Genomic DNA, 22007 nt, shown 5'->3' on the forward strand with positions numbered 1-22007 from the left:
ACCACACGTGACACGATCAAGAAAGTGTGTTTTTTATTTTAGAGAGACAAATTGTACCATTTCATTTACACATCTCCATCAGGAAACTAAAATCAGGCGAGCGTTACCTTTTTTATTTTAGAAATAAAAATTTGAATGGTTACTGTGGCCATGACAACGAGTTTAAAGGGCAGCCATATTGTCTAGCGCAAGGATATGCAATTAGTGGACCTCCAGCTGTTGCAAAACTACAAGTCCCATCATGCCTCTGCCGCTGGGTGTCATGCTTGTGGCTGTCAGAGACTTGCTATGCCTCATGGGACTTGTAGTTCTGCAACAGCTGGAGGTCTGCTAATTGCATATCCCTGGTCATTGCTGAGAAGAATTGCCTCTAGGAGCCAATGATGTTACCGAATCCGTAAATTGTAATATTGACACCTAGTGGCTCCGCCTACAAGATGGCTGCCTGTGTTGGAGATTCTTGCCTCTAAATATACATTGGATGAAGTGTTAGAGTGTTCTGTGTACATTTTATACACATGCATGTATACACAGACATTTAACATGTAAGTGCAGAGGTGAAATCAGTGACTGAAATAGACTTTAAATATATATATAATTTTATATTTTATTAAAAAACATTTCACGCAGTACTACCACAGGAAGAACAAAAAGCAGGGGACATTGTAATAAATATCTTCACAGGACTCTTTCTACCCACAAACTATTATATCCCCCAAAAAATGTACAGTATATATTTTAAAGGGTATTTGAATGGATGCTCAGTGCTCTAGTATGGGGCTGCCTGCCAGTAGTAACCACTTGGATTGCAGCTTTCATTTTCTATGCTGCTCTAGAAAACTACAATCTACTCGGGGGGGTGTAGCACAATGTAAACTGTTTAATGTCAAGTCTGTCAATTATGTGCTGGCATAATAGAAAATGTACAATTCCTACTTTACAGAACATATAAAGGACAGGCCTTTTATTTTTGTATTGGGGGTACAGGGGGACACGTAATTCTTACACGTTATTCTGCTCCATTTTCTTAATGTAACAAAAAAATGGTGCAAAGACCTTTGAATATTCTAAGAAATGTAACGGGCTGTTGCTTTTTTATATATAATATATATATAAAAAATTTTCCTTTCAAAATAAATCACCCCCAACTGCCCTAACCCACCAGAGAAGGGATGTGTTGTGAAGGGTTAATCTGCCATTGGACCAGAGAGGGGTGTGCTGTGACTAAGGGGCAAAGATGGTGGCTAAATAAGGCCAGCTTCTCTCCATTACTGGCTAATGACATTCTGCTGCTTTTCTAACAGCGATGGGAGTTACGTCATGAAGCACCTCAATCTGCATCCTAAGGGTAATATGGACCTTAGTAGTGTTGCACAGTGACTATACTTCACTGCTCCAACTCTAGGTTTGGTGTGACAGGAAACAGACCAATGTTTCTCAGACCTCTCATTAAGTTCCCACCAGCAGGTCATCTATTGTGACTGCCCCTGGAGGTGACTAATACTCATTGCAGATGATAAAATTCTCCCCTCTGCAAGGTGAGATAATCTTTGGGTGGGACCTGAGCACAGGTTTAGTAAAGCAGTGGTCATCAACCTTGTCCTCGGCCCACTAACAGGTCAGGTTTGCAAGATGAAATACATGACAAGTGATATCATTTGCTGCTCAGTGATTGCAGTTTTCTAGTCTGCATCTCCCCCAGGTAATACATAAAACCTGGCCTGTTAGTGGGCCCTTAGGACAGGGTTGATGACCACTGTAGTAAAATACTTCAATAGAATGCTATCAGGCTAACCAGTCCTATCCCAACAGTTGTTAAAGTGGGGCAGCCAATTGCATTCCATGAAAGATGACCACTAGAGGGCACAATTACAAAATTGGATTTTAACATCTGGAACAGCAATAAAATAGAAATGTACACAGAGCAACAATTTACTCTTGGGTAACGTCACAATAACTTAAATGTATACTCCTTAAAATATAGTTCCCTTAAAGGATGAACTTTAAAGCTTAACTCCAGCCTAAACATTATTTTGTTTTGTATAGAGGAGGGGAAAGGGTCAGAGCCTCTGTCAGGTTTGTGAGACGATTCTCCCCCATTCAGGTCACCTGACATAAATTTATATTCTCTCTCTATCCAAAAAAACAAAAACATTTGGCTGGAGTTCTACTTTAAGACAAATAGATCTAAAGCTAATCTAATTACTGCACAGGAAAGTTCAATGACATTCAGAAATAGGGTTGGTGAGGGGGGTTTTGAACCCCTGTCAGGTTTTTATTGCAAGTCACCACCTGGGGTGGGTCACTGAAACTGAAGGAAAATCCAAAATGTTGGAATTTCACCAGAACAGGAATAGGAGGCAAAATAGTCTAAGGCCGCGTACAGACGATCGGACATTCCGGCAACAAAATCCTGTATTTATTTCCGAACGGATGTTGGCTCAAACTTGTCTTACATGCACACGGTCACACAAATGTTGTTGGAAATGCTTCAAGAACGCGGTGATGTACACGACGAGAAAATGACGTTCAATAGCCAGTGCGGCTTGTCCAAGCATGCGTGGAATTTACAACAACGGATTTTGTTGTTGGAAAATTGAAGAACTAGCTCTCAAATTTTGTTGGTCGGAAATTCCGACAAAAAATGTCCGATGGAGCCTACACACGGTCGGAATTTACGACAACAAACTCACATCGAATATTTGTTGTCAGAAATTCCGATCGTCTGTATGCAGCATTATGGTCATTGAAGGAATATGCCTGGAATGGGACACAGGTGGCAAGGAGAGAAAAAAATAAATGACCTTCCTGCTGAATCCAAAAACAAATCGAGGTTTTGCCTTTAGATAAATGTTAAGCTCCAGAACACTTCACAAAAATAAACCTGTCAGAGCCGGTAATGAGTAACATCTAGGAGCGAATACTTACAGCAGTGTACAGGACTGATAGACTCGTGACAAGGCTGGCAAGTGATCAGTGGTGAAGCTCTGCCATCACCTATAAGATTACCACAGTGACCCCGGAAAGGAAATGCGTCTCTAACAGGTTAGAGGAAGACCACAGGAGATCCAGTTGTAAATAGCTGGGGAAGTGTTGTGAAGTCTGCGGAAGAAGATTAGTTGTCTGTCTAACCGCAAAAGAAAGCACCCATGACTCTAGGAGGGGAAAGGCTAGAACAGGTCCTCTTTCCTCCCCTGTTACTGGCACAGTGTAGTGGTGTCTGCCCATTAGACGCTAGCAGTCACATGACAATTTGTCCTTTACTCAGAACGCTGGACAGATGTTGGCACCAGAAGATCCTGAGAACGTTCCAGACTTTGAGACGTCGACAAGCTTTCTGTTCATGCTGAGGTTTCTCATGCAGCCCTGGTATGGGGGTGATAGGACTTCTGTACTGCGAAGAGTCGCTGCAACAAGAGGGGGAATCAAATATCAGGTCATACAAAGGTGGAACATATGCAAATCACATCATAAGCCCTCCCGTTCACATCGGGACGATTTTACATGTCAAATCGCATGCCAAATCGGCGCCTATTTCCAGCAACGCCACCACCCAAATCGGTGTGATGCTGACATTGCGGGACCGCGCCTATTCCCGAAAGTAGTTCCTGCACTACTTTTGGTGACTTCGGGGGCAATTTCAACAGACATCTGTGCAGCAACCCACACCGATGTCTCTGAAATCGCCCCGCGAAGTCAGACTGAAATGCTGGTTTGAAATCGTGCGAGTTCAGCTGAACTCACACCCACATTCAGTGTGACCCTAGGCCAAGATGATCCAGTCTAAGGACTTTTTAACAATTTGCACAACAGCTCACTAAAATTTTACTTTTACTAATCTTTTATACAATGATAATTAAAAAAAAAAAAGATGAGTACTGGTCTTCCTCAAAACAGAAAAGGGAGTCTGAGCCACATGCTGGCTTAATATTTTTTACTAGCCTTTTATACAACAAAATGGTGAGTCCTCGTGAAAATTAGTGCAAGAATGTTTTGAATGCCCTTTCATGAAATGAAACCCGAGTGAGGATTTGTTTTGCCAAATTGAACAATGGCTCACTAAAAATGTTCTGGTCTTTCATTACATGAAATTGAGTGAGTGCAAATGGACACCTCTATATAATGCAGCAACTGCAAAGACACAATCCATTTTCAGCACTTACCGGGAACTCCACCCACAAACAGCGTCCCATGGCTGTGGATGTGGGAGGACGGTCTGACTCCCACCAAGTGACTTCCTTCTGTGTCCACATCCAGCTGGATGACGTTACTGCCTTTGGTCACTGCAGAGGGGAGAGAGGAAAGGAGACGCTAAACAGCTGCCATACAGCGAGATCTGATAAGTGATGTGTACATAGTGCAAAATCCCCCCCCCCCCCGGTCTACCAATCACGCCACATTTACAGGATGTATAACACAGCTGGTCAATGGAGCTGGAATGTAATAAGCAGGAAAGTTGTCAGGCATTGTAGTGTATGGAACTGCAATGCCCAATTATTAAAGTCAGTGGCCAATTTTCCTAATGAATTCCTCTGCAGAGTAAAATTTAGAGGATGTGGCAGTCCTATAGTGCAGAAGGTTGACCTCAGCTCTCTGGAGTGTACAACAAAAATGTCCTCCTCTTTGTGAATTATAAGTCAGTAGTAGTCCCATTATTCTGTAATTGGGAAGACATATTTTCTCCACGCCACTTCTTCAGTTCCAATGAGTGTCAGACAAGTGAAGTGACTTGGTATACGCAGTGCAATGAGGAACGCAAAGACTTGTATACAACAACTGAAGGACCCAACATAGGAGGACACATTCTACAGGCCAGCAGTATTTCTAAACTTTAAGGAAAAGTGATATCCGTTCAATGACAAGGAGGAGAACATTTTGGACAGAGAGGACAACTGTGTCTCAAGAGGCCACCTACGTCAAAATTACACAACCCTCCCTGGACATGGGTGGGGGCTCTTGTCTTCCACATATAATACAGTTTTATATCCACCCTGACAATAATTCACTCCTTCAGCCATATTAAATCGAAGGAGTAACACGTGTATAGACTTCCTAACAGCAGCGGTGGGATTTTTTAAGTAGGACAGGGTAGTCCCATAACTATGACACCTTCCATCCTCTTCCTGGACAATCAACATCTACACATTCCATGATTGGATCAGGGTGCTACCCAGTGGCAGCTGGTGCTCTATTTTTTTTTGGGGGGGGGAAGCAAACAAACCCCCCCCCATTTGTTTGGTTGTTCAGAACCCCCCTTCCTGTCGATTGGTCGGTCAAACACATGCCCCCCCCAATCAACCCCACACTTATCCCATCCAGGCCGCAGGCATCTTCCCCCTCTGCTCCTAGCCAATATGGTAGCTTCTCCTCTTAACCTGCTTCCTGATTGGTCAGGAGAAGAAGCAGGAAGACAATAGCGAATATTAATTTGCTATTGCCACACAACTGGGTGGGCTCAGGGTGCAGTGTCCTGCGCCCGAGCCCACCCTTTTGTGAAGCCAATTAGAGCCTCAAGCTCTAATCTTGTGCTTCAAAAAACAAAAACATAAAAACCCCATTGGCATCAATGTGTCCAGCAATCTGCCTGTAGATCAGGGGCGGGGCACATGGATTACAGGGGCGGCCTAATGGAGCGGCCGTCACTGGTGCTACCTGTGTGAAGAAGTGGCACCAAGAAGCTACCAAAACCTCTCCAATAATTTAAAACAAGTCTAGTTAAATGTGACTACAAATAGATATACAATCACCTGGATAAATGGGAACCTTCACAGACATACATTTGCAAACTGAAATTATATACATCTCCCCACACTCCTCCCATCGGCTGCAGACCATACTGACCGGCTATGGTGTGCCACTGCCCGTCACACAGGGGCTGCTGTAGGTTCACCTCTGTGCTGTGTTTGCCTCGTTCATCCGTTAGAACTAGAGTGACCTGGAATACAAAACAATACATTATCACAATGGTGAGCTGAAGCATGGAGGCTGCCTTTGTAGACTACCCATAATGCAAATTCTAGCTGCCTGCTTGCCATGCTGATCTTCTACCACTACATTGCTTAGCCTCTGCCAGGTATTGCCACCCCCAGCCTCACTGGGGAGGTTTCTTTGGGACAATGCCGTCCTTGAGACAGGAAGCAAGGAGGGATGAACACCAGAGAGACGCCGACAATGATAAAACCCTGACAAAGGCGCTAACCCTTACAGAGCTGTGTGCAAAACTACTGGCTAGACTTTCAATTTACTTAGCTGTGTGGTTAGTATTAACACAACATATGCTTTTTTTCATATGACTGCAATAATAATAAAAAAAATTATTCTCACACCAGTCAAATTTATTAAGCACTTGGGTTGAAAAGACACTCACAAAGTAAGTGCACATCTATTGTGCCAACAAATGAAATACCTTTTTATCAGCTGCAGACACACTGATGGAGTTGCCGCTCTCACAGTGTATGTGGAATAGAAGGCCGGAGGGGTGCATGGGCCGCACCTCCAACTTCAGCTCCAGATCCAACCTCAGGTCAATCAGGTCCCCTGAGACAGGAAAATGTGTTTGAAACAAGTTGACCACAAATTGAATGACAAAAAAACATGACCTGTATCTGACAAATGCTAGACAGTTCTAAGAGAAAAGAGTCAGGCCAATAAAAATGAGTATTTCTGGAATGGTTTGATAATGAAGGAGACAATCACTGGGCTGTTCTTATTCAGTCTCCTAATGAATTCAGCAGTGGGGTCTGTGAATTTGCAGACCATGCTGCTGACCGTATCCAATGCTTCCTGCAGGAGAGATGCAGCGAGACTCCCTTTCCAGGTTACTTAAGGCAAAAACCCAGGCAAATATTAATCCATGTATCCATTGATAAATATATCTTATATATGCCTAGTGTAAGTACAATAATCTGTCTTGATATTAGCCTCCAGCCACCCCCATACAATTTCCCTCAGCACTAGAGGCCAGGTATTGCTCTACTGTTCAGTGCAATGCTTGTTAGTTGGATGCTGAACATGATTACAGGAGGGAAGAACACAGGGGTGGCCTCATCATTGTAATGCTGATCTTTCACTATCCAATCAGAAGTAGAGATGACTTCACAGGGTGAATTTAGTGATAGTAAAGTTAAAGCTTTTTTTTTTTTTTTTTTTTAAATAACAAACATGTCATACTTACCTTCTCTGTGCAAAAAAGCATTTGCCAGAACCTCCTCTTCTTGGGTCCCCCGCCGGCACTCCTGGCTCCTTCGTCCTGCTGAGTGCCCCTACAAAACAAGCTGCTTGCTATGGGTCTGCTCGCTCCCGAGTCAGGGGTTCTACTGAGAAATGCCCCCGATAGCATGCGCAGTAACAAACGTCATTCCAGCTAATATGTTAATCAGCTGGCGTGATGTCAACACAGAGCATGCGCAGATCATCAGAGGCATTTTTCAAAGGGAGACAGTATTCGAGGGGCAGTATTTAAAGCTATGCAAACAGCGGAGGGAGAACGTACTCGTCAGATTGTGCCTCGCTGTTGAGGGGTGGGTTTTCCGTGTGCTGAATGGTGGGTCTAGTCTGTGCTGCAGGACAGGTTTGGTGTGTTGAACGGCAGGTTTTGCCTGTGTCTAAGGATTGCTTGCAACACACACAAAACCCGCCCTTCAACATACCCACAACAGAGAGGTACAATCTGACAACTACGTTCCCCACTGTTTTCAGATCATCAGATAATGCCTCAGACGATCTGCGCATGCCATGTGTTGAAGTCACGCCAGCTGATCAACATATCAGCTGGCGTGACGTTCGTTACTGCACTTGTGCTCATCCGTTGGGGGCATTTTTTTGACTGGAGGCATTTCTCGATAGAACACCGGCTCAGTCCAGATAGCTCAGTCCAGCAGCCCCCCCCCCCCAGCTCCCTCATCACTGGCTGTGATTGACAGCAGCAGGAGCCAATGGTGTGTCTGAGCAAATGAGATGGAAGAGAGCCAGCACAGCCTCTGCTCTCCTGCACATTGCTGGATTGAAATCAGGCTCAGGTAAATATTGGAGGGGGGGCTCCACAAAAAAAGATTTTTTACAATCATGCATAGAACACATGAAGGTAAAGAATCTTCAGCCTTTACAACTACTTTAAAGAGGAAGTAAACCCTAATGGGTTTACTTCCTCTTTCATTCCCTGCAAAGGTAAAGCATAATGGACTACTATGCATCACATAGTAGTCCATTATGTGTCACTTACCTGACACAGGAGCCAGCAAAGTCACCGCCGTCCCCTGTAGTCCGGCGCATCCATCTTCTCGGTGGGTCTCGCCGCTGTCATTCGGCGAAGGCGCGTGACGTCACTCCCACGCATGTGTACGGGAGCCGCCAAGTGCGGCATATCGCCGTTGACGGGTGCCGCGCTCAGTGCGCCTGCGCGCCGCTGTCTACGGCGCATGCGCTGTAGACAGCGGTGCCTGTCTTTCGGCAAATATCTCGTAAACCGTGTAGGTTTAGGAGATATTTCTTGGACCTACAGGTAAGCTTTAATCTAGGCTTACCTGTAGGTCAAAGTGTGTTGTAAGCGTTTACAACCACTTTAAGCAGCTTAGTAGATAGCATTAGCATTACGATGATTGTTGGGGGAGTGGGGTGCAGCTATAAAGGCAAGACAGGACAGATATTACAGGACATATAACCAAAGTCCTGAGATTATCATTTTTGCCTGGACATCCACAAACACAAGACTCTCACTGATCTCTATAAATCTTAACATACGTCCAAATATTGTGTCAACAAGATTTCGAAATTCTGCTTGGAATAACTAAGATACTAATCAGAGTTTTCAGCTCATCCATTTATTGCAGAAATAACTAACATATACGTGTTCCTTTACAATTCTTAGAACCCAAGGTATGGGCTGGCAACCTTGACCTAAATAGGCCTCTACAAAATATGAAATTAACTTTGAGAAAAGACTATGGTATACCGAATCGAAGGAATCCTCCATCTGAGAAGAACAATCCGGGTTCTGTGAGCCCCTCAAAGCAAGGCGTGACCCCCACCACTCTCCCGGGGGCACCCAAGTCTTTCCCATCCATCTTCAGATCTCTCAGGCAGCCCCGGAAACCATTCATAGCTCCGTCCTGAAACAGATGGAAACCGCAACATAAAAAAAAAAAAAAAACACAGCTAATCTAAATATGAAAAATCGAATTTTTTTACTTGAAGAGCACCTGTATTAATATTATATATATTCACGCAGTACAACGGTTTTCAAACTTATGGTGGTGGGTTATACTGCACATGGCAGATGTAAGCTGATTGGTTGCCATGCTCAAGACAAATACCTCCCTCCAATTTTTTTTTCTATTATGTTTGAGGCCCTTTACGTGTCCATCACTTACCATGTTGTCTGGAAGGTTCCTTAGTGCAGGGACTCCTCCAACGTATGCTGGACTGGTCAAAGACAAGGTGGATCCCAAGTGTATGATGCCGGTCTGTGCTCTCAGGCCATCAATGACCAGACGGAGCTTGTTCTTCTCTTTCCCAAAGAAAACCTAAATGTACATCAATAATAATCAAAGGCGACCTTGAAATCTTACTTCTGCTTACACATGGCAGGTACAAAATCATCTGTGTCACGGTGGGATGCACAGTTTCTGGCTCAAATACAATTCAAGGCAATATTCACCTGCTTCTGTAATTTGCTGCTCTACTCCCATTCAATCTTCTACTCTTCCAATCACATGGGCCTCACCTCCTAACAGGAATCATTGACTGGAGACCCTAAATGAGCAATCCAGCCACCCTCCGGCTTTAATACTTTCTAAGGCACAGACTTTCTAACACAGTGCCTTGAAAAAGTAAATGTATTTTATTGGGATTTTATGTGATAGACCAACACAAAGTGGCACATAATTGTGAAGTGGAAGGAAAATGATAAATGGTTTTCTACATTTTTTACAAATAAATATGCGAAAAGCGTGGCATGCATTTGTATTCACCCCCCGAGTCAATACTGTCAATACCACCTTTCCCTGCAATTAGAGCTGCAAGTCTTTTTGGAGGTGTCTCTACCAGAGATTCCTGATGAGGAATAAAAGTGTATGGTCCAACTCTTCTGGACACTTTCCCGATTGGGCGCTAGACGGCCAGGCCTCATTCTGTCCCCTCTTAACAGATGCCATCACTCTGGCTGGAGTCTGCTCCTTCCACGTGGCAGGAAACTGTGAGTTCACCTGGCTGGGTAGCCTTCCCACCAGGTTTTGTTGTGAACGGTTACCACATTACTTCAATACGAGTCTTCTATTGTAGCTGCCCGTGTGAATTATTGCCTCCACACCATGCTGCACCACACCTACAATCTTGCACTTCTTAAATAAAATCCTCATTAGCCCAATGCTTTTCTTACTAAATTTCCTTTAAAAGAGACAGAGAGCCAAACAATATGAATAGATAGGTCTATATGGGGCAGATAGGCAAGTATGATATTACCTATAAGTTTCCCTTTATGATAAGCCACATAGGTTCCATTTGCACCAACCCATTCTAGTCTGCTTGCAGCTTTGGCAATACAAAGGGCGCAGAATGGGGAAAGGAACAATAGGTGGAAGTGCTGGATACAGATTAGATTATGTTTGGAACAGATAAGTGGAAGTGCTTGGCACAGATAGTTGGGTAGAATAAATGCGGGTGAGGTTAGATAATATACTTATGTGTCTCCTGTATCTAAACCATTTACATGGACTGCTGCAAGGTGTCACCTGAGGTGAAATGGGCATATTGGTTTATGGCAGGGGCTACTCTGGCTACATTAAAATAGTTGTATAATATATAACTGCACAAAAAAAGGAAACGAGAATCCTCATACCGTGTGCCAGAGCCCATCTGTGTACTTGTCTTTACTCCTCAGTCGATGTGTCCTTCCATGAATGTTCATCAGGAGCACAAACCTGGCATTTATGACGTGGAGAGACAGGGAAGAGGTTCCTTGCTCATCAGCAAAATAAAAGAGGAGCCCGCTGGAGGCATTCAGCCGGACTTCCATTGAAAAGTAGAACCTGTGCAACATAAATATAGAAGAATGTTTATAACATGGAGGAGTCCTTGTAGATCAATGGTTTGCGAACAATTGGTATGATGTCACCACTCAATGGGTGTTCTCTTCCTGTCTGGCTGTCTACACACCTCTCACATGTAAGAAGTAATTCAAAGAATTTTTTCTCTGCTTGCTAATTTATATGTGCAGCATTATTAGCTGCATAATTTAAGCAGCTGTAATGTTGCACCTTTTCCAGATTATGCAAAATTCACGGCAATAATAAAACTGCATCATGGTACCTTCTTGAATAATCTGGGTTTCCTCTAATGTCACCATAGTTTATTGATTATTCACCTTTCTTGTTGGAAGTCAGGAAGATCTGTAAATTCCAGATGGCTGGAAGAGGAACCTCCAAACTGGAACGCCCCTTTGACAGCTTTGGGAAGCATGCATGATGAACTGAGCTGATTCCGGTGACTCATTAAGGCCAGCTTCCTCTGCCGAGCCTGCTAACATGAACATATCAACATGTTAACTAAAAGACATAGTAATAAAATTACGAAAATAAAACTATCCTCATGGTTTTAGGGACCCCCTACCTTAATTTTCTTGAGTTTATCCTTCTTTAGCAGAGCTCGAATCTCTTGTGGCCGTTGCTCTGTCGCCTCCTGGCAGCTCATAGTTACATTCAGGCTACGTAGATTCTGTTGCAGATCTAGAACCATCTGGGGTCCAGTGATACTAGAGCCAAAGAGAACATAGGGATCAGAATACTAGGTTTAGGTCAGAAATGGACTATTGAAAAACAGAATGTTGGGCAATGGAGATGCCCACCATGGCCATAATCTCACCTTTTCACAAAGACGTTACTGATGCAGCCGCTCAGGTTTCCAGGTGTACTACTATCAGGTGCGCCACCAAGGAGTAGGTTAATACCTGCCGCTTCCTGCCGCCTCCTCCTGCTGCTGTCTGACAATTGCCGGCTTCCTTCTAGTTGGTCGTCTATGTAAAACCGCACCCTGCACAGTGATAATGAGTGTTAATAATCATGACATTTACTGTAATGCCCACACACCTTTAGCAACAAAATATCTTCCATCAACTGAATCACATGGGAGCAGATGTATGAAACTGTTGGGACTTCAAGCCCTATTTCCCCTACAGAGAACCCAATCAACATACAGACATGTATGAACCGTCCTTCTGGCCAACAGGACCCCTGCAGCCCCTTTCTCTTCTTAACAAGCCAGCTCTACTGCACTGCAATGCCATGTAAATCTTATAGCATTTTCAAGTCCGACACTCTTAGAAGGGACCCCTTTTGCACACTCACTCTTTTTTATTGCTGTAAAGTGACAGATAGTGTCCTGCTCCATCTGAATACGGCGATCTAGAGGTGAGTTCTGTGGAGAGAAGCCTCACAGAGAGATGTCCGTCTTGCACTGACACCTGGCATGATCCCTCCTGGAAAGATAAAAGACGGGACAGAGTTCAATAAAAAAAAAAATGCAGGTTATATTTAAAAAGTTATGAATTGCTGAATGCATAAGGAACAAGCAATTATCAGTTGCTTTTTGTAGGAAATGTGATTTTACCATTAGAGTAGGGAGAGATTCTTTACAGTAACAGTGCTTAAGCTGTGGAATTCTGTAGCACACAAAATGAAGTAGCAGTGGTAAAAGTTAATAATTGAAAAAACTATTGGGAATTCTTCTTTCAATAAATTCCCCCATTATATTTACTAAAGAAAATATGAAACCATCTTTATCCAAGAAAACTACTATGACTGGCTTTTTTTTGGGGTAGGGAAGATTTTTTTTCCCCATGACTTCTCAGGGATGGGGGGGGTTGGGGTGTTGGTTGCCTTCCATAACTGGAGTTACTGAGCGGCAAAGCTTGATGGAAGTGTCTGTTTTCAACATAGTAAAATATGCAAGTCCATACTGAGTTGCCCTGCACAAAATGAAAGCTAAAGTCTTACAATGGGAGTAGCCCTCTTGTCAGGTGATGGGTGGAAAGGAAAAACTAGCGGGCAAAATGACAGAAGCAAGTCCAGGGTGGGTGGGTGTCACTAATGTGTTAGTCGCTAGGTAAATGAGGCAGCTATTTGGAGCAGAAGTGCAAAATCTAAAAGTGCCCCCCCCTCCCCCAATGTTCTGCAGCCACGCAGTACAATAGGGGGTGGGTGGTCATACAAGTGTATGTAAATTACTGTACAAATATTTGTGCAGGTAGATGGGATCCGGTATATATGTTCCAGCTGCTGGGCTGAAGTTGCCCTTCTACATTTAGCTGGAATGATCTCAGTATTTTGAGAGTTAAATTGGATGTATCGGTATGTATATACCTCGCTGGACTGGTGATACATCAGTCCATTGCGCTGGCTGGTCTGGAATCCAAAACCTGCAGCAAAGTCATCCTGGAAACTGGGCACGTTCTTCAGGTTCACATCGAGGAAGCCATGTCCATGGAACTGCACCGACCTGGCGATCTGTCATTAAGAAGAGACACCGTGAACAAAAACTGCAAAATCTAGAGCCTAGATTGGTTGTTATGATTCCCTACAGAAGGCATGCCGTCACTGCATTTTCATTAAATAAGTCAGTAGGATGTCACTTACCAGCAGGTCTGTGGTGCAGCCATAGCTGACACCAGTTGTATTCATACGCTTTAAGTCCACGTATCTGCCTAATGCTTTGAGACCCTTCATACAGCCTCTGATGGACCCTCCGGTTGGGAAAAATTCCTTCAGACTGTCAGAAAATAACGAGATACTGTTAATGAAATGCTTGTGGGGCCTTCTGGGGATCTACAGTAGGATGATGCCGCACTAATCCTCCTTATTTAGAAATTCTCAAGTCTGTTCTGATCAATAAAACCAATTTCCTAAATTTTTCCCTTGGTTTGAAAGCAACTCTAATAACTCTCACTGGGCTCACGCTGTGATGCAGACCCAATGCGGACCCCTCTCCTCTCTGGCTGTGAGCTGCCGTTTTCAAAGACACGTTGCCACAGGCAATACTATAAGACTAAAGATCACAATATAATGCTCCACAGCTGCTCGCAGCACTGGCCATCTAATGGGGTGCTGGCAGGGTGTCAAGATTACAAATTATAGGTGACAAGCGAGCAGGGAGAGCCAAGAACCCTCTAATGAAACCACATTAAGGTCATGAAATTGAAGCAGAGTATTGCCTATAGTGGTGTTCTGCTATTGATGTCAGCTCATCCAGTGTGATATAAATGATTCAGACTTTTCCACTGGGTCTTATCAGTTTTTGTGAAGCCCTTTCAGACGGCCATTGATGCCTGCAGCAACAAATCCAATCATCCAAAGTGGCATGGAAGAGCAAAAAACAGAATCAGATTGGTTGATATGGGCAGCACAGATTGTCATTGTCAGGTCTTCCATTGGACAGTTTAAGAAATATGACCAGCTGTGTCTGCTCGGAGCACTACTATAGATGAATATCAGAAGAGTCCATCACAGATATAACTGTTATAATTGTTCTTTATGGTGGATGCTGGGGTCAGTGCTCTCTCATACTTTGCTAAGCACCATGTGGATGGGTGCAGCAGCAATAACACACACTTGGTCCACATGCAATTGAAAGAATATGCATTGAAGTCAAGAAAACACAGTTCACAACAAGCCCAGCGGAAGGGAGCCCAACCGGGAATAATCACGGATGACTAGTGTGTCTATGTCTCACCTGGGCTGACAGAATATGTCTGTAGGGGCTGAATGGGGCCTGGCAAATCTGAACCCAAGTGGGGAGGTTTCCAGGAAGAGAAGCGGATCCCTATGTTTTCCCTACTCATCTGGAACTTTTCCCTACCGCTAATAACATCCCTGACAGACAGTTGATCTGTCTCTACATTATCCACACGCTAAAAGCACACCAAACCCAGGAGCCAGGTTCTTAAATAGACTCTGCTTAACCCAAGATGGCTGCCAGAGTCACACGTGCTGTCAGCATCCAACCAGATTGTTGCCCCAGCAACTCAGGAAACCAGAGATGAACCATGTTCCTCCTGACTAAGGAAGAGCTCCGGTGTGTTCGCACAGCCCACGTGCAGAGCCCGCCAGGAAATCGGCGCTGCGCTGCTCACAGTGAGACATTGTCCCAATGCGCAGCCAGGAAAAGTCTCACTGCCTGTGAGTAGCGCAGTGCCGACTTGCACGTGGGCTGTGCGAACACGCCGGAGCTCATCCTTACTCCTGACTTACTTTCCCTCTTCACTGCCACTGCAATTGCGACAAAAGCGCCATGCCTTTCCAAAGCCAGATTAACTCATACCTGACAGACTGCACACCTCATCCAAATAATACAATGTGTGCAAAAGTCCAACACCGATGTCTTTCTCTGTAGCCTCAGCTGCATTGGAGAGTACATGAATGGGAAGTGCTCTGTGCTGAGTGACTTCCTGTTCATTCACAAACTGAAGCATAGTAAACACAGTTTACTATACTTCGTTTATGAATGGACACAGTGCACGAGTGTGTTCATTTAGTAATGGAAGGGACTGGCACATTATATATTTACTAGCCCCTTCTCCGCAGCAGCCGGGGGGGGGGGGGGAGAGTAGAGGGGGGAAGCCAGCAGGAATAAGGGACGGGCCAACAAGGAGGGGGGGGGAGCCTGGGCAGGAGGGGGAATCGGCACTGTACATAGTCATTAGGGTGTGCCCAGGCACACCTGGCACACCCCCCTGCACACACCCATGACCTAAACAGAGCTCCACATTAGCAAGTACAATGTTTCCTGTCCCCTCCTGACCTTTTCTCAAGAAGAAGCTGTACCTGCTTGAGCAAGCCATGGGATGGAATATGAAAAATGCAAATTGACAAATGAAGTCCCCAGTGCTGCTTCTTTGGTGAATGTTTCTGTTTTAGTTGAATACCTCAAAGATTGGGATTTTACAAGCAATATAAACCAGAGAAAGGATCATATATATAGAAAAATGAAAATTATTTATTATTACAATTATAAAAAGCTTAAAAATGATAGTTATGCACTTATACATTACCAATTAATTAGTCATGTGGAACGGCATGTAAGTGCCGTCATCCCTTGACATACATGTTAGTTCAATACCTCAAAGATTGGGATTTTACAGGCAATATAAACCAGGGAAAGGATCATATATATATATATATATAAAAATGAAAATTATTTATTATTACAAAAAAAGCTTAAAAGTTATGGTTATGCACTTATACAAACAATCATAGGATAAAATACAAAGGTTTATACAGATATATCACAATTGGAGAGTGGCAATATTCAAACTACAATTCAATGAAGAGACATATGATGTATCATGACTCTAAATGATGAGTAGTTGAAAAAAATCCAATGCGTTTCGAATAGTACATATATAAATTATTTATTTATATATGTACTATTCAAAACGCATTGGATTTTTACATGAGTCATGATGCACCATATGTCTCTTCATTGAATTGTAGTTTGAATATTGCCACTCTCCAATTGTGATATATCTGTATAAACCTTTGTATTTTATCCTATGATTGTTAGTATAAGTGCATAAACATAACTTTTAAGCTTCTTTTGTAACAATAAATAATTTTCATTTATTTATATATATATATATATATATATATATATATATATATATATATATATATATATGTGTGTGATCCTTTCCCTGGTTTATATTGCCTGTAAAATCCCAATCTTTGAGGTATTGAACTAACATGTATGTCAAGGGATGACGGCAATTACATGCAGTTCCACATGAGTAATTAATTGGTAATGTTTCTGAAGCCGGAGCATAGCCAAGTGCCTGCATCCATCATAAAGGAAGTGTGAAATGATCTACAAGCTGCTTCCAAGAATACATAACGTTGGGAGGAGTGCCACAGAGCTCATAAGCACAAAGCTAAACATAAGCTACAAACTCAAAAGCATAACAACAAAAACTCCCATTATGTACTAAAACCCAGATTTATCCTCAATTCCTGCTCTGGTGTCACCCTGTCACTCACCGACACACAAAGAGCCATTAAAAAAAAAAATCTCCCTAAAGGAGACAATGAAAGCATCAAAACCCAACCCTTCCACATACCATCCAGAAATAAAAAAATATGTTTGCGGTTGGGCTTATGTCACCTTTACAGTTATATCATGAAATGCCACGGGCTTATTTGCACAACTATTCAAGTGCCTCCAACTAGCATTATAATCTAGGTTGGGGGGTCTGATTCACACTCACCTTTCAGGCATCTTCTCTGGTGGGAGACCTCCAAGGTAGAAGTATTGGGAGGTCTCTAGATTGCCTCCATCATACTCCACTGTGTAAACAGTCGTTCTCTCCAAACGTACAAAGATTTTTTTCTTAAAGGCCAAGATAACTTGTATCTGCAAGAGAAGCCCCGCCATGGTGTTAACGGATAAAGCAAATCCTTCCTATTGTGCCGCCAACAGAACTCTCTCTAATTTCTTCGGGTCATTATAAATGCCATCTTACCGCTTTAGTGCTGGAACTGCTGACAAACAGCTGGGTGGATTCCGTGGGCTGGGCCTTCTCTGTGCCTCTTCCAACATTATAATAAAGGGTTAGCTTCCCCTCCTGAGCCGCAAGGCATAAAAATTGATCCTAAGAGAAAGAAAAAAGGAATATCTTAAACCTCAGACATGAAATATGAACAAAGCATATCCTTCTATAGTGTGTACTTGTCTCTATACAAAGCACCAAATGTGATTTCTCTCTGCTGCCTCCTTCCTCTGTTATCAGCATGAGTCACTTCTGACAGGTTTTCCTGACTTCAAGAGATAATTGGTGATGGGGAGGAAAGCTCCAGCACACCGCCTGGGATTCATATCCTTAGCTCAGCATGTTCCCTGTGTACTGTGAGGAGGGGTGTGTGTCCAATCAGGGTTTAGAGCTCCCATCATGGTTCTTCACCGTGAGATCTCAAATCCCTGCCCCCTGCTCACAGAGCTGAGAAAAATTCCTTTGATTAGTGTGTTTAGAACAATGTACTGGTTACTCCATAGAGATTGAACTATTTAGTACCATACTGTTGAATTCAGATACATTGATATTTGCAATTCTTACATACACTATTCAGTGATGGTGAACCTTGGCACCCCAGATGTTTTGGAACTACATTTTCCATGATGCTCATGCACTCTGCAGTGTAGGCAAGCATCATGGGGAATGTAGTTTCAAAACATCTGGGGTGCCAAGGTTCACCATCACTGCACTATATTGTCAAAAGTATTGGGACACCTGCCTTTACACGCACATGAACTTTACTGGCATCCCAGTCTTAGTCCGTAGGGTTCAATATTGAGTTGGCCCACCCTTTTCAGCTATAATAGCTTAAATTCTTCTGGGAAGGCTCTGTGTATTATCTGAAGCTGGTCACTTCACTGGGTATATGTGAGGGTTTTCAACCACTTTAATCTCCAGGCCTTCTTTCAGAGTCAGTCATTTCTCCCCAACCATCAAATTCCATTCATAGTTAAAGAGCCACATTTGTGAAAATATCACTACCCTGCATAAGACGGAGGTCTGCTGCTTTTAAATGAACCATTGGCATGACTAATGCAGTTGAATCTTGACTAGCAGAGTAATATCTTATAACTCACCTCTCACACAACCACTTTATTTTTCAGTAAGCCATTCTCAAACAACGTGCAGCAGAAACGTAAAAGGAATATACAAGATCTTGCCCCTGCCCCGTGATAAAAGTTATTTTTGCTGGAGATTTAATAAACAGACTGCTTTCTCAGGCTACAAATGCGCATCACTATGGCTATTTTAGTGATTTTTATGGCATAAATATGGAATACAATTTTAAGACCATGGATTAGCTAAATCGATATGCTAACGAACCTATTGGACCGGTTCATGAAGCTCAGGACAGGAAATGACAGGAATTGGGGGGAGGTGAAAGGGACTTGAACAAATCAAAATAAAGGGCTGGTACTGGTTGTTTGTGCTGGAGACAGGAGGAAGCATTTCCGGACTTCGGAGAAGAAGGGACCTGAAAGATCCCTAGCTCCTGGAAGATGACTCCATCATAAAGAAAGACTGAAAATAGGAGCATTAACCTGGGGATGACACTAAATCTATAACCCAATTAAGCAACTTTTAGTGTCTTTCTCTTTTATATATTATCCATGCTAGTTTTCTAGAAGAGATAGTGTGTGCATGTGTACATTGCAGGCATATTTTGTCATTTCTGTCAGTCTTGTACTGTACTGCTATAACCGTTATGCCCCGTACACAGGATCGGACTTTCCGACAATAAAATCGTGGATTTTTGTTCGAAGGATGTTGTCTTCAACTTGTCTTGCATACACAAGGTCACACATATGTTGGCCAACAATTACGAACGTATTGACGAACATGACGTATGCGATAACTCCAATATGAACGCTAGTTATATCTCCGGATTGTACTTGTGTACACGTGATCGAAGTCCGACAACAAAAATTTGTTGGCGGAAGATTTGAGAACCTGTTAGCCAACATTTGTTGGCAGAAAGTCTGACAACAAATGTTCGATGGAGCAAACACACGGTCGGACTTTCCGCCAACAAGCTCACATCCAACCTTTGTTGACGGAAAATCCAGTCGTGTGTATGGGGCACTATAGATTGTATGTACAGCATTTTGTTTAGTAAAAGCACATTAAAGTGGTTCTAAAATAGATAATTGTGTTTCACTTACATGTAGGCATATTATGTTTTGTCTGATATTCTTCTATGCAAAAAGGGCTATACTGCTACATTGGAAAGATCCAGCTCTGCCCACCCTGTCATATGCCTGCCGTTTAATAAACCAAGTGTTGCCTCTGTATAAACTTATTTACAAGGGGCGAGCCTGCTCTAAAAAAAATCACCAAAGTATGGCAGCCGTGGCTGGATAATACGGCTTCTCAGGTGGCAGATTTGGTCTTCTCTCAATTGTCTGTTTAATGGGTCTGCTGTACACCTTTTCTTTGACAATAAGAATGAGCATTGCATGTGTGTGTGTGTGTGTGTGTGTGTGTGTGTGTGTGTGTGTGTGTGTGTGTGTGTGTGTGTGTGTGTGTGTGTGTGTGTGTGTGTGTGTGTGTGCGTGTGTATATATGGGGTAGTGAGTGGTTAAATATATAGCTCTTCTGTTGTCTTAGTTTACCCCCCCTCCCCTTTTTTTTTCCCCATCTATCTATCCTCTCTCTGGCTGCTATGGCTGTCCCGGTTTGTTGTACAAACTACTTGGACTATTTTTTTGTGACGGACATGCTATTCCAAAAATGGTCTAGTATGTGTTATTTTGCTGTGTAATTTTGATGGACTCTGTGTAGCCAACACTACTACTGCCATCGCCATGTTGGCTGGCATCATTTGTTTGTCATGTTTAAAAGTAAAAATGATCAATAAACCCCTTAAAAAAGAAAAAAGAAAAAAGAAGGAGGTTCTAAAGGCGGAAGTTTTTTTTACTTTAATGCATTCTATGCAAACCTTCTGTGTGCAGCAGCCCCCTCAGCCACTCTAATACTTACCTGAACCCCATCTAGATCCAGCGATGTCGCACAAGAGCCTTGGCTGTCCGGGACTCTTCCTCCTCATTGGCTGAGACAGCAGTGGGCGCCTCTAGCTCTTACTGCTGTTAATCAAAGTCAGTGAGCCACTGAGGAGAGAGAGGGGGTGTGGCTGAGCCGTGGCTCCATGGCTGAATGAACACACAGAACAGCAGCTCAGCTTAGGTGCCCCCATAGCAAGCTGTTTGCTGTGGGGACACTCAGCAGGAGGGAGGGGCCAGGAGCCGAAGATCTGGGCTGCTCTGTGCAAAACCATTGCACAGAGCAGGCAAGTATAACATGTTTGTTATTTTTAAACAAAACAAAAAAAAACAAGACTTTAAAGCGGGAGTCCGCCGGAAGCCTGCCGTTTTTTTTTTTTTTTAAAGCCAGCAGCTACAAATACTGCAGCTGCTGACTTTTAAAATAGTGACACTTACCCGCCCAGCGCTCCCGCGATGTCGGCACCCGAAGCGATCTCTCGATCGTCTCTCGGGTGCTGCCGCCGCCATCTTGGGTATGGGAATCAGGAAGTGGAGCCTTTCGGCTTCATTTCTCGGTTCCCTACTGCGCATGCGCGAGTCGCACTGCGCAATAAGGATGATCCCCGCTGTCTCTGGGATCCGTGTGTTTCCCAGCAGGCAGCGGGGGACTTTCGGAAATGGGCGTAGATTCTGCGGAAAGGGGCGTACCTTCTGCAGAATCTACGCCGGAAGTGGGTGCAGATACCTGTACTGTACAGGTACCTGCACCCCCTCCCCCCTGAAAGGTGCCAATTGTGGCGCCGGAGGGGGGGAGGATTCCAATGAGCGGAAGGTCCACTTTAGGGTGGACCTCCGCTTTTATATCACTTTAATACACTACAGAGGTTTCGCTGCTTTCTTGCTTCTACCAAAAAGCACAAAGCTAAATAAAATAACATCCCTCTTGCTGTGTATCTGTGATGCAATGATTATTGAACCAGTTGTGATGTCAGTACATTCAGATTCTACATATGAAAAAACTTGCTTACCTCAGCATCAAGAAAGAAGATAATGCCGTTATAAGAAACCAGACGGACATCCATCTCAAATCTCTTGGATACTCCTGTAAGGCTCTCCAGCCTGACCTGAGCATAGCCAGCTCCATCAAAGTAGGAGCCATCAGTGACCCATGGGTCTCCAGTAGATTTAGACCTGGTAAAAGCAAACCACTATGAAAAGGAGCTGGAACAATCATATTGTTAAATTGCCTAAATAAAGATTAATTTTTTTTATGCCATCGTAACAGGGGGTACTGTGACAGTTTAGAATATTGTTGAGCAACCACAGATCTCTAAATCAAATATAACTTTATGTACAACTTTCATATGTACCATTACCTGTCCTTAAATCTGCCTCCTGTCATCACCTGCACAGCAGCACTCGCACTGTGAGAGGGAAGGGCATTACTAGAAGCCAATCAGGCTCTGCGGCACACA

At 43.4% G+C, this 22007-nt stretch overlaps 1 protein-coding gene across 4 annotated transcripts in view; it reads right to left on the minus strand.

Annotated features, from left to right (window-relative positions):
* Positions 1-15: 15 nt before the first annotated feature.
* Positions 16-22007, minus strand: part of LAMA5 (laminin subunit alpha 5) — a 201274-nt gene continuing 179282 nt past the window's right edge. For 2 of the 4 annotated variants that reach the window (XM_077460289.1, XM_077460287.1), the window contains exons 65-80: positions 21561-21723; positions 17501-17629; positions 17246-17391; positions 13626-13758; positions 13353-13496; positions 12339-12469; positions 11857-12024; positions 11605-11746; positions 11360-11511; positions 10835-11024; positions 9369-9521; positions 8951-9107; positions 6407-6537; positions 5842-5935; positions 4164-4283; positions 16-3407 (exon numbers count right to left, since the gene is read on the minus strand). In XM_077460289.1, the coding sequence (XP_077316415.1) occupies positions 3265-3407; positions 4164-4283; positions 5842-5935; positions 6407-6537; positions 8951-9107; positions 9369-9521; positions 10835-11024; positions 11360-11511; positions 11605-11746; positions 11857-12024; positions 12339-12469; positions 13353-13496; positions 13626-13758; positions 17246-17391; positions 17501-17629; positions 21561-21723 (2296 nt within the window). In that variant the 3' untranslated portion in view covers positions 16-3264. Of the gene's footprint in view, positions 3408-4163; positions 4284-5841; positions 5936-6406; positions 6538-8950; positions 9108-9368; positions 9522-10834; positions 11025-11359; positions 11515-11604; positions 11747-11856; positions 12025-12338; positions 12470-13352; positions 13497-13625; positions 13759-17245; positions 17392-17500; positions 17630-21560; positions 21724-22007 lie in introns of all 4 variants that reach the window. The other 2 variants (XM_077460288.1, XM_077460286.1) reach the window with 1 other exon arrangement.

This window comes from Lithobates pipiens, unplaced genomic scaffold (genome assembly GCF_037356315.1).
Source record: "Lithobates pipiens isolate NorthernLeopardFrog02 unplaced genomic scaffold, aLitPip1_a1.2 Scaffold_28, whole genome shotgun sequence".
NCBI lineage: Eukaryota > Metazoa > Chordata > Amphibia > Anura > Ranidae > Lithobates > Lithobates pipiens.